The sequence below is a fragment of the Clupea harengus genome, chromosome 4 (genome assembly GCF_900700415.2).
Source record: "Clupea harengus chromosome 4, Ch_v2.0.2, whole genome shotgun sequence".
Taxonomy (NCBI): domain Eukaryota; kingdom Metazoa; phylum Chordata; class Actinopteri; order Clupeiformes; family Clupeidae; genus Clupea; species Clupea harengus.
The window spans coordinates 22,672,192-22,686,132 of record NC_045155.1 but is presented as its reverse complement, the minus strand read 5'-3'; the positions used below and the strand labels follow the sequence as shown (position 1 = coordinate 22,686,132).

At 38.6% G+C, this 13,941-nt stretch overlaps 1 protein-coding gene across 1 annotated transcript in view; it reads left to right on the top strand.

The window, feature by feature from the left end:
• Positions 1-12,604, top strand: part of LOC105894299 (protein disulfide isomerase Creld1) — a 57,996-nt gene extending 45,392 nt beyond the window's left edge. The window contains exons 9-11 of the mRNA XM_012820783.3: positions 1,899-1,994; positions 6,803-6,943; positions 11,117-12,604. Of these exons, the coding sequence (XP_012676237.1) occupies positions 1,899-1,994; positions 6,803-6,943; positions 11,117-11,337 (458 nt within the window). The 3' untranslated portion in view covers positions 11,338-12,604. The remainder of the gene's footprint in view (positions 1-1,898; positions 1,995-6,802; positions 6,944-11,116) is intronic.
• Positions 12,605-13,941: the final 1,337 nt, after the last annotated feature.

Sequence of the window (13,941 nt, the reverse complement as noted above, 5' to 3'; positions counted from 1 at the left end):
AGTCACTTCCCTGAGAGAGCACTACTTTACTGTCTCATTGCGTAATTTTTTAACATGGTTAATAGGTTCCAAATGTGCTCCAAAGTCCATTTCCTAAATTCCCCGGTGCCCCTATTTCTCTGCTGATAACTCTTTGTTTCAAACTTCCCATTCCCTACATCAATGAACAAACTCTACATTTTCAACACACGCTTACATTCTAAACTTCATCTTATTTCCAAAGTTTCCAAAATAATTTGTCCTTTTGCATTTGATTCATTGTATTAATGTTATGTGGTTTACTTGTTTGAAGGTATTGTTGCGTGTGACAAGCGCCGACATTGTCGGGTTCCGTCTTGAGATCTTTAGTATTTTTGTCAATGTGATAATAGTACCAGTGACAACTCCTAGTGGACACCAGGGGGCGCCTGGCCTCCTCACAATTAAATGAGACATGAAAATCTCTAGAACAATAACACCACGTGAAATAAAATTTAATGAAACATTTCACATGACTATATTCCAATTCCAAACCAATTCCAAATAAGTGGTCTACCTTATATTTTATGGTGATTATGGTGACAGGAAAGCTTTTTAATGTCATATCGTTGTAGATTTCTCGCTATTTCAGGCCGCCAAGGGACGACAGAATTGGTTCATGCCTACTTTCTTTTACAAAAAAATTGCCGTTGAGGAGTCCAGTGGGCGTGTAGAGGAGGCCCTGGAATGTTTGACGTTTATGAAAACATGCAGTAAATTGTCAGCCACTGTCTTCTCACCAATCAGAGCAGAAATTCAAATGGTGGCTGTCTAACATGAGCAGCTAATAAACTGAATTTCAACCAGAGAGTAGTTGGTCAGGGATTACAAAGGATGTCAATTTGAATTTTTTTGTTGCAAAACGATTTTGTTAGGTTGCCATTTGAGCAACAACTAAATATTAAAGAGAAAGGGGGGCCGACGACAGATATTGCATTTGTGCAAAGAAACAGCTACAAAGTAAGATCTTTTTCTCCCCAACACTATGCTAAGACTGCATGGCTAACTGCTAGCATGACACACAAGAGGATATGCGTGCTGTTTGAGAGGAGAAGTCAAAAGCAAAAGTAAACTTAGCCTAAAATTGTGATGGCCCTCAATTTTCTTCTCCCCTATGTATAGCCACAACCCTACCCAGCATGCACTGCAAGTCATTTGTTACCTGGATTTTATTGTTCTTAGTTTTTATAGTAAGTGATTTGGACAATGAAACTGACAATTTTCCTAATTATTTGACATTGTAACTGTGAAATGGATTGCAGAAGGCCTCCCCTATTCAAATTGTCACACTAGTACAGCTGTAGTGATCTCTAATCTCTAATTCAACTTTAATTTAGTCACTAGTTAGGCTACACTACACTGGATTCTTCTCAAAAAGATGATGTCATCTATTTTTTATTTGAGTTTTATTGCAGTGTACGTATATTATATTTACACTTTTTGAACATAGTTTTATCAACTATGGGGTTCAGGCCCTGGGCTCTGTAAGGCGCCTTGTGACAACTTTATTGTTTTGGTGATATATAAATAATATATATGATGAAATTAATTGAATTGTTCTAAATTAAATTATTTTAACCCTAGGAACAACAAAACCTGTCTTGTTTAAAATAGTTGGTCATTTATTCAATATGGGCCCATATGTTTTTGAACAAGATTTCTCTTTGGGGCCCTTTTCTGGCACTGTTACACTGTCTCACACATGTAAAGCGAACGGTAAAGGTGATCAAAGGCACTAAGGCAGCAGAGCCAGGCCAAAGTTAATTAGTCAAAGCTTTGGTTAAAAGCCGACGAATAGCATTGTCGAGCAATCCCCTCTTTCTAGGTTGTGATGTATCTGTTTGCTATTAACAGTGCTCCAAATGTCTCCCTCTCTCTAGGTTGTGATCAGTCCTGTGTGGGCTGCATGGGCAGTGGCCCAGCGAGATGCAAGAAGTGTGCCAGAGGTTATAGACTTATTGGGGCCAAGTGCCTTGGTAAGCCTTCCTGTTTGCAGGTTTCCCCTTTTCTATGTGATGTTCTCCATACCCTGTACCTTTCTTTATACTAGCTCCTGTTTGATTATTACAGGCCATTAGGGCTCCAAACTGACATTTTACAGTAGGTCGACATAGAATACCTGCAGCCGATTCTGTGATACCATTTCAATTCAGTTAAATGCAGTTTCAATTGTATTCATTTTTATAGCACCAATAACAATTGAAATAGGCTCAAGGCTCTTTACAAAGCCCAAAATCTGAACCCCAAAGAGCAGGCACTTCAGAAATGGTGGCAGGACAAAACTCCCTTTTAACAGGAAGCTCACAAAGAGGGGACCCATCTGCCTGAGGGTTGTCCGTGAAGAGAAATAGAAAGGAGGGGCAGGAGGGGGAGCAGGAGCAGAGAGAATCAGAAGCAAGCAGATTCATTCATATATCCATCAGTCAGGATGAATCAAGTCAGTGTACATGCAGCATATACTCTATACACTCCAGGATACAAGATTGAGAGTGGATCAAAATGGAAAGTAGCCAGTATTCAAAGTATCGGTTGTAAAACAGCATAGTGGGTCTTTAGTGTGCTCATAAGGTTACTATTACAGCATAGTGGGTATATAGTGTGCTCATAAGGTTACTATTTAATTTAATAAGGTACGAGAGGCAGTACTGTATCGTCAATAATGTACTGTTCAAGGGTGTTGTTAGGCCCGACGCGAAGCGGCACATTATGCTTTTATAATACGGTTGCCAGCAACATTATACATAGTAACTAAATAGTAAGCTGCCTTTCAGCACAAAATAGTTGTAATAGCCACCAAACGTTGTGTATCGCATTTCAGTAGCCTAGACTCTAGAGAAAATAGTCCCCGAATGTGTGGCTGTTGCTATGCAACAGATAAACAGCATTGGGAACATCACGTTTGTTAGCCTATACTCTCCTGAGCAAGCTAAAGTGGTAATAGCTAGCGAGCTGTTTACGGTCACAACCCACAGAAAGTTCAAAATGCCCGGGATATGTTGTGCTGATGGATGCGACAACAGTCGCCAGTGAAAACCTAGATATACAATTGATACAATCGTGAATAATTGCTGTGTCTTATTAGAGCTAAACTCTCCTGAGCAAGCTAGAGTGCTAATAACTAGCGAGGTGTTTAGCCCTTTGGGATTTGGCTACAACTCGTTAGCCCATATTGGCACTCTTGCTTGCTCAGGAACGGTTAGCTTTGATAAGATCCAGGATACATGTACTGTGATCTCATACATATTGCTTTTGTCTCCAAATGCCATATCTTGGTGTCGTTCACCCATCCTGCAACTGCATATTGAAAGGCATCTCTACTCTTGAAATCTCCGGTCTATGGGGCTGGATTATGTACAAGAAAAATGTAAATGTCGGGAAAAGAAAGTTGGGGCAGATGCTTTGCAAAAACACAGAGGAATTGCTAATCGCTAATGGCTAGTAGCATGCTAACCTTTGATAGGTGGCTCATACACCTCGCAAATCCTCTTAGACGTATTTTTCAGTTACAATAATGGGGTTTTTATATTGTACAGTGTCTATTTCTCAGTAACTTTCTAAAAATCTAAGCGAAAAAAAAGTAAAACTTTTAAAACTTTTAGGTACAAATACGATGATCTACGGAGATTTGGTCCGCCATTTTTTTTCTAACTAAGGTAGTATATTTTGAGTGCGCACTGATATGGAACGCTCAGGTAAATGTAAACAGCTGTACAGTACATTATGGCTCAATACAGTACACCCCGTGACCTCCTTTCAACCAATCAGAATGCTTGATTTCATCTACCCGTATTATAATACAGCATAGTGGGTATGCTCATAAGGTTTGAGTATGCTCATAAGGTTACTATTACAGCATAGTGGGTATATAGTGTGCTCATAATGTTACTATTACAGATAAGGATAAGTAGAGCTATGAAGCAGAGAACCATGTCAATGATGCCATTTGTTTGTATAATCGTGCACATCAGTTTGGTGGGGATGGGAGGATTTCTGCAGGTGGATCAGGTGGGAAAACTGCAACGGCATCCCACAGTGGAGATAGTCCTATCTCCATTAAAGGAGTTGGGACACATTTTGAGTACTGCATGTATATAGTCAGGGATTTTGAGATGTTTACAACATGTTGTAAGATTATCTAAATTAAATACAAAATACCGCAACCACGACATCATCAAAATTACACATCGTCAATATAAACTACAGTTACAGTTAAATTTTGTATTTTGAAATTACATACACATTTCCAAGTCAACATGACATCATATCACAAACATTCACTCTACATAGGCATATTTGATCATTTGATTATATTTGACAGCCTTTCACTGCTTAACAAGGCACAGAACTAATCTGCTTTGAGAAGCACTCATGTATCATGATTGGAAGTATTCAATTTAGATGATCGTAGCAATGTTTGCACCTGCATGTAAAATTTTGAAAAAGTGCAGGCATTAAACGTTTTCGTCATTTATTTGTTTTTGTTGAACAGCTCTTGTTGCCTGGACTATAAATTGGCCTTTACACTGAATCAGAGAAGACAAATGAGACAATCTTTAACTTGACATGTGTCTTCAACAATTGGCAAAGCGCTCCACACACCATTCTATCTCCCAAAGATACAGTTCACATTATCATGTATACAGTTTTGGGGAAAGCATTTACTGTGTTTTTAAAAATTATACTATTTTGATACAAATGGCATAACCACATTCCAATACAAATTACAAAATACTATTTTGTAATTGAAATCCATATTTGAATCACATGTATCAGAAAAGTGCCCATCCCTCAACTTAGTGAAGCAACAAGCCCTTGAGATTGAAGGCCCATGCTCAGGGAAAGCACAGAACCCCCCTGGAAGTTTGCACCACTTTCAGGTTTACAAAAGATGCTCACACATATTTTCCCAATCAGTATTTTCATTGTGAACACTTATGCTGTAGTATATTTCTAAAGGCTAAATAAAGCTTTGTATTAGAAAGAAGGAAATAGAAAACAACTACAACTACAATAGTCACTGTTTTTGAGACACTCAAATGTTGCCTTAGTCTTATGTCTTGGGTATTTGTCTTCCTGGTTGGTAATCCCTCTCCCAAGCCTTCATTTTAAACAGACTGCTACAGGTTTTCTTAAAGCAGCACAATGGAGGAATTGCTAATCGCTAACGAGATGCTAGCAGCTAAACCTAGCGAAACCTCTTGAAATTTGCTTACTTTGACACTATGACAAACTGTGTCAACAACTTTCCTAACACAGTCAAACATCAAGCAAGTGCAACACAACACAAAGCAAGACGGCAAATAAGCTACTTACTAGTTCGGCAGACAGTAGTAACCGGGCGGCTTCAGGCAAACTTACATAACGCAGTAATATGCCTACGGACCTTGGTATGGCAATGGCATGGAGGCGATTCTCCATATTAAACGTCATTGTAGCGCCCCAATTTTTTTTTAAGTTGTTATTTTAAGGTAAAACTGCTTATCCTATCCCTAACACTGAAGTACAATTCCTACATAATGCCACTTTAAGATATCGTGTAGAATTGAATTCCATTCATTCTCCCTTCAACTCTGAAAAGTTTCTCATTTCCTGCAGATGAGTAATATCCCCACAGCATGATGCCATATACAACTGCCATATCCCACAATTGGGTGGGTGTTTCATGTGATTGGCGGTGTTACATTCAGAAGGAAAAGGAGGAGAGAGGGGAGGGGAGAGTCAGAAACATGGCAGATTAATCCATACACGTATCAGAATTAGCATGCTAGCATACATGTGGCAAATGTACACAATACATACATACATACATAAAGACAGTATATACAAAATACATACAACATTTTTATATCCAGATGGAGATCTCTACTTTAAGCACTCATGAGTAATACTTAATAATGATCAGCTATATCTGCCTTAATATGGACCTCAAAACCACAGGGGTTTAATACCAACTATATGCAACTAATATATTTCAGTTTTTAATTAACTTATGTTGCCTTTAGAAATATCCTACAGCAGAATTGTTCACAATAGAAATTCTGATTGGGAAAACGTGTGTTAGTATCTTTTGTAATTGTGAAAATAGTGATGACTTTCAGGAGTGTTGAGTACTTTGTAAGCCACTCTAAGTTGGTCATCAATCAATGTGATATTGTATACTAGTAGATTCAGTAAATCACGGACACCGATTTCCAACGTGGTCACCTTTACTTTGGCCTTAATCCAACTGTCTATCGAACTGTTGTTAAAACACATATTAATTAAAATGCCAACCACAGGCCAGGAGTATTATACAGAATTACAATACATCACAAATCATGACACCCAAGATTCTTGTAGCTCTAGTTGGAGTTAATTGTGATGAGCCAATTGGGGATAATTCTTCAAAATACTGAACTGAAGATGACGGTCCTTCATCCAAACTGAGATATCACTAGAACCATGCAGAGGTTCAAGTCACAGTTATACAACTTGCATACAGAGCAGTCCGTGGAACAAAAAAAATACAGGGAGCAGGAAGAAAAACTTAGTTGCACCAGTATGATTAAAGGCAAAAAAGGAGGAAGGTTGGACCCTATATGCAGTTTTGAGTCCTTGGTCTTGTATATCAAACACTTTTTATGCTAGGTCTTGATAATGCATTTGGATAGTTGAAATGCTCAAGATATTATAGAATATGCTGAAATGTTTGTTCAATATTGTTTATATTTGCTTTGTGTTTCATACATTCATATTGTTTAGTACACTCTGTTGTCTACCTGTTCTGTCTCTCTCCAACTCTCAGATGTGGATGAGTGCAGTGAGCGTGCCTTAGTATGCCCAGGTCTTAATGAGGCCTGCATAAATGAGGAGGGTTCATTTCGCTGTGAGTGCGCTGAAGGATTCATCAGAAGAGACAGTATATGTGTGGAGAATCTACCACCCGGTGAGTGCACAAACAGGAAGTATGTGGGGTTTAGGGTTAAGTGAAAGTAATTTTAATGCAGTTAAAGCATCTGTTCCAAAACTAGCAAGCTTACTACCATGTCTGTCGGCATGCAAAAACCTTGCAAACACCACCAACACCCCAGTTGACACTGATAAAAGCTTGCCGACAGACTAACTGGTGTCTTTTGGCAGTATAGCTAGCAGTCATGCTGTGAAAGCTTATTTTCCGTTTTTGCAGGGTATTCCAGCCCGGTATACAGAACTACATAGGGCATATCCTGGATGGCTAGTGTGAAAGACACAGGTGCTTCACATGACCTTATGCTATAAAAATTAATTTGAGGATGGTACCAAAAGTAGTTGCCTATAAAACTATACCGCAAAAATTGTCAAATTGTTGCATAGTGTTACTTTAAAGTGACCATACATATTATAAATACATTGCAATGCAGATTTTGGTGCTTCCTTTCGGTGCCTGAGCCGATTGAAATAAATTACAGGAACAAATCATGCAGCTAAATGAACAAAACACGTAAAATGTTGTCTTATAAACAGGAATTATTTCAGGCTGCAACATGAAACACGGAGGCTGGTTCCAAAACAGTACAAAACTAGCGATAGGTAACGAGCAGTAACGTTAGTGGCGTAGATCTGTCTGTATGAATATTTTTTTAGGGTTGCTAGGCAGATTTCGTGGGGCACATTTAAAACTGCCCCATCACCCAACTTTGGCCTGTGTCACAGAGCAAGCACAAACAGAGCTAGCCATCAATTTAACAGAGAAAATGGCGAAATGTAAACGGTCAAAAGTGTGGCTGTATTTCGCACAAAAAGATTCAAACAACGGGACGTGCAGCAAATGCAACAAAACAATTGCGTGTAAAGGGGGGAGAGAAGGCAAGAGTTGTGTTTTTATGGGCGGCAGTGGTACAGGAGGTAAAGAAGTCATTTAGTAATCAGAAGGTTGCTAGTTCGATTCCCTGTCGAAGTGTCCTTGATCAAGGCACTGAACCCCTAATTGCTCCTGATGTTTTGGATACGGCGGACTCTTGGACATTGTAGACTGTGGTTCCTTCGGCAGTGGCCTACGGCCTGATTCCTATGGACTTGTGTTGTATTTATATTTTAGTGCTTGTAATAAATTGTATATTTTTATATCAGAAACAGAAGTCTGGATGAATCTGTAGTGCTGCTCCCACCAACCAAAGAACCTAAACACTAAACATTAAACATTAAACACTAAACTTTAAATTAGAAGCCCATCTCTATAAACTGGGTGGCGTAGTCGGTCTACACTGCCGTCCTCCCGTCACATCCTGACGCTTTTATCCAAAGCGACTTACATATGTGCGACTTACAATGTATACACATTTTACATTTACACTGATGTGCAGTATGCCATCAGTGTAAATGTAAAATGTGTATACATTGTAAGTCGCACATATGTAAGTCGCTTTGGATAAAAGCGTCTGCTAAATGACTAAATGTAAATGTAAATGTAAGAGTCAAAGGCAGATCAGCAACCGCAGACTGAAGACTAAACGGAGATGCCAGCCAAACTAAACCTAGTCTCTTAAAGGGGCAGTACAAGTTCATGTACCCAGTGGGTTCAAATAACAAGATTAAGTATAAACAAGATAGAAAAAATAGGTATAAACAAATCAGAAAATGGTGAAATTTCATGCATAAATGCAAACAAAATAATACATTTTTGACTCCGAAGGCAAATATGCTCATATTTCTGCAAAAGAATTACTGAAGTTTCAAGCTGTAGTGTGTGTGTACAGAGTGTGTGTGTGTTTTGTATTTATTTTTATTTATTTAAGTATACTGTAAACTGTTGTTAACAGTTAATATATTGTTCATAGTTTGAAGTTAAAAAGTTTGAAGCTGTAGTTTGAAGCCAAGTGTTCTGTATTTATTTATATTCATAGTATATTTTAAACAGTTAATATATTGTTCAATTTGAAGAAAAAAATTTGCCTTGGCAATAAAAAAGCCTCTCTTTTGTGCTTTAAAAAAAAATAAAAAATTAAGTATCGGTTTAGGCACCGGTATCGTTTTAAAAGTATCGTTTTAGCACTGGTATCGGAAAAAACCCAAACGATACCCATCCCTAGTCTTGAGTCAGTCCAGTTTGGTGTAGATGCATCAAAGAATTACTGAGATATGACCTCACTTCCTGTCTGGTGGCTGTCTATGGTAAACCTGGCAATGGTTGCTATTCCAGCGGAAAGCCTGTCAGAAGATTATCATTTATGGTACTAGATCGCCAAAGGGTCGATTAACAATTGGACTTCAACGTTCCTATACAACACCATAACTCAAAATAAACCCTCAATAAATGGTTTTCACTGGTGAGTGGGAATGAGGTATTTGTGTGTGTGTGTGTGGGCGAGAGGGGGTAAAGTATTTTTGCTTGAATTGGCCATTCCTGCTTCAGACAACTTTTAACTGGCTAGTAGCGCTCGCCAAACAACTACATGGCATTTCGTTTTACAAGACAGTTGAATAAATTGCGATTAATACACAGGCACAGTCTAGACCACATGTGTCAACCTCAAGGCCCGCGGGTCAGATCCGGCCCCAGTGTCTGCATCCTCATCACCTGAAGTCAAAGTTTAGCTTGCGGCCTGTCTCTCTCCCCCCCAAAAATGGCCAAACAAAAGGTGGACTTTGAAAACAGCGGTTTTCAAGAGAGGCGGGAGGCAGAATATATGTTTACCGATGTAAAGGGCAAACCTGTTTGTCTTGTGTGCGGAGCAGATGTGGCTGTAATGAAAGAATATATTTTAAGACGGCACTATGAAACGAAACACCAAAACAAGTACAAACATCTGGACATGAAACAGAAGCTCCAGAAGGAAGAGAAGTTGAAAAGAAGGCTGGTGTCAAATCAGACTGTGTTCGTAAGTCACAAAGTGAGGCTGCTGTGAAGGCAAGCTTTATTGTAGTAGCAGAGATGCTAAAGCAGCCCAACCCTTTACCGAGGGAGAATTTGTCAATGATAAAAGTTTGCGACATTCTGCTGATTGTGTATGTGACCTTGCCACCGATCTACAACAACAGCTGATGGAAAAGGGAAAAGATTTCATCGCATACTCCTTGCTGTGAGCAGCGACACATCTGATACTGCCCAGCTGTCAATCTTCATCCGTGGAGTGGACTCGACTCTGTGCTGTACAGAGGAACTTTTGGGATTTAAAAACAACTACGGGAAAATATATCTGTCAAGAGGTATCCAAAGGTGTAAATTAAATGGGGCTGCCTTGGGAAAAACGTGTGGGACTGACCACAGATGGAGCGCCTGCGATGTGCAGAAAAGAGAGGCATAAGAAATGAATGCCACTGATGTTTATTTTATTTGGAAATTTGATCTCTGTGTTTATAGGCAATAACTAATAGGCCTAAGCTTTAGGCTGCTCGTCCCAGATTCAATAGGCCTATGTTAAACTTAAGTTCATGTTTACATATGAAAACATATAATATATCTGTTTTTTTTTTCAATAAATATTTAATATGTCCGGCCCTCGACTTGGACCCAGTTTTTGATTTACGCCGTCTGTGTATTTGAGTTTGACACCCTTGGTCTAGACACTTGTTTGGTTTTATAGATTTACATAAAATACTGTAATGCAGTTTATATAATGTGCGATTAATAGTCGGGAAAAATATGGTAGAATTGGATCATTCATGGATAATTCTCTGCTAACAAACCCTGCTCACACAATGTGATATTTCGCTGTGCACATGATGTGCTACGATGGTGTTGAATTTAAAACATGATCCATGATGCAGTCTCTTTCTCTTTCACGCTTCACTTAAATTCAAGTATATAAAACTGATATGACTGATCATTTCATTAAACACATGTTAACAGCTGTGGAGGGGCATACAAATGCTTCGACAAGAGAAGATCTTCAGACTCCTTGCTTCAAGGTCTTCTCTCTTCACTCTTTGCCTTAATAATGTCTGACTTTGAACAGTTTCCGGAGCACAATCTGATACCCATTGTTGTTTATTTGAACCAGTGTTCTCTTTTATCTCTGTATCTATGTACGTTACTCATATTAACAAGTGGTGCCAATAATTGTACAGTATCTGATGCAATTAAAAACCCATATTGAAGAACAGTAGTGATGACATTCTCTCTCTTCCTTTCTCTCTCTAGTTGGACCAGAGAAGGGATTATTTGATGACATGACCGATGACGAGGTCCTGGTCTTGCAGCAGATGTTCTTTGGTGTGGTCATCTGTGCCCTGGCCACTCTGGCTGCTAAGGGTGACATGGTCTTCACTGCTATCTTCATTGGTGGTATTGCAGCCATGGCTGGTTACTGGCTATCAGAGAAGGGGGATCGCATGTTGGATGGGATACTTAAAGGCCGTTAGTCCTTCTTATTTAAAAAATACCATGAAAGCAAAGTTGTAAAAGCTTTAGTTGGAAAATAAATGAAGTTGAACATGAAGTTTGAACACTTGAATTGTTGTGGTTGCATGAAGGCAAGTCAACTGTGTGTCTGTATTTTTACTGGTTTGAAAAACATTGTTGAGGTAGCCACCGTAATGGTGAAAATCCAAGAGAAAGTATCTGTGCAAATCCATTAGTCCATCCTAATTCATTTAAAACAGTGCTGTAGTTTTCCTGTTATTGCGAGAGATACAGACGAGGAGGTTTGTATGTGAAGGGCACTGAGATGTCAGACTGACTGGGAAACTAACTAACTTCTTTTCAAGAATGTATTGCCGGAAGATGTATCCTAGAACACTTATATTTCCATGTTAAGTACAAAGTTGGCTTGGGTACTAAACCATTAAGTATGGACTGTCCATTCACAGAGGGGCAATTATGTCATTTGGTGGCTTGACTCACACTTCAGGATTCATTAAACCAATTTTAGCAGTGGGTAAGTTTCCTAGAGGGAACAATTGATGTTTGTTTTTTTTTTTAAAGTTAATTCCAGTCTGCATCACCACATTATCCATCATAATAGACTTGATAAACAGAAAACTATGTTTAAGAAATGTCTTTTTTTCTGACACTCAAAATAGTTTGTCAGAACATTTTTTCTCGTTTTCATTGTGTAATTTCAAACTTTATCAGAAGGGCTTAACCACTGATCTGTGTCCATTGAACTATCAATATCAATATCAGCACAAAGCATTAGGGCAGCAACCAAAAATATTTTATTTGACAGTCCTGTTATTCATAAAACAGTTCATACATAGACATAACTTTTCAAGTGCATAACAAATGATTGGGTTTCATTTTGAAAGATTTCTATTGTCTTTAAGGGCTCTTTACAGTAAACCCATTGGGGTACATTATGGTAGACCCCCTTAAAGGTGGAGTCCACAATTCTGGTCAAATTCAGCAAATTTCTCCTCACATTTTATTTGAAGGTCATTTCCTGTCAAATCACCTGAAGGTCCCCACCTTGCCCTATAACTGTTATGTCATGCATACCCCAATTTAACATTTCCAGAAATAATGATAACTGCAATCTGTTTTTTTAACCATCTTCCACTGACAGATAGTGATATGCATTCTGTTCCTGTGCCTATGTTTTTCATCCAGCAAAAGGCTTCACAGTATGTTGAGATTTGCAGCTGTGGAGAAGTACTAAAATGATATAAGCAATAAAATTCCACAAATTTAGTTCACATGTTCTTCTTTATTATATCTACCTTTCATATTTGTGGCTCAATTATTTTCATTTTTAGGCACACTATTTTAATAATTTTCATTTTTAAGCACACTATTTTAAGTTCTGAGTGAACTTGCTTCTGTTACGGGTCAGACTCCCCAAATGTTGGCAAACTGGCAAATGTTGCTCACTGTCCTGTTGCAAAATACACTCTCAAATGGACACTCTGTGTGAGTTTGCCTATCAACTAAAACATGTCCAAGAGGTTGAACCACCGGCGATGGAAGTGCCAGAGATTGTGCATGTACTGATAAATGATCAAATAAAGTAATCCATGAAGGTGGGAATAGAAATGTGTCACCAGTTCAACATTGTGCCGGTGGTAGATACAACTCAAGTAAGTGTCAAATCCTGCCAGATAACCTCTACCAATGATACTTTCACACATTGATATTGAAGCCACCTAGGGTATTCAATATGCTATACATCCATGTTTGAAGTATATTCATCTATGTTATGCAGTTTGGCATGCCACTACTTGGTATTGATAGTACGTCTGTTCGCAATGTCCAGTTTTGTTGTGTCAGTAACTGTTTAATACATTGACACCAAACTTGGTTTAATGGACTCAGGACTCCTTCCTGAGGTTATGCAAAGAAATACGCCATTTGACTACTCGGGGTGGCGGCAATAAACAAATAAATGTTTATCCTAATAACTTTTCATGTGATGTGTAAAAGTGGTTGTTTTGTCTGTTAATATTTTGGGAGATCCCAAGGATGGTACATGACAACCGATAATTTGGATGCATGTGGCTGCCATATTGGATTTAATCAAAAATTGTAATTGTTTAATTTAAAAGTTTTTAGCGGCCACAAACCTCATTGAATCTCCACCAAATTTGGCACAGATGATCTTTAGACAAAGCCTCACAGTTTACCAGTTTATTTTTAAAGAAACCAAACAGGAAGTGAGCTCATAGTCTCAAAGAACTCAAAAACTTAGGTGCTTATGGCCCACCCTTGACATAGTGACATCAACTCTCCTTAGCAACTATGGCCTGCTGGGCTACTTCGCCCCCTCATCACTGCTGTGCAGCTATGTTTGGGGGCGAAGCATTTTAGTAAAAGCAAGCATAAGGATTTAATGTGAGGAAGGAAGGGTAACATGGGTAAAGTCAGTGTAGTGTCATTAGGGGTCCAATCCATATTGTATCTGTTCTGATTTTAAGGGGTCCAAGCAGCGAAGCTGCGGAAACCATAATGTTTTGGTTCGGATTATTTTTAAGGGTCTAAATAGCGAAACTTCTGGAACCCTATTGTTTTTGTTGTCATTATTACTATTATTG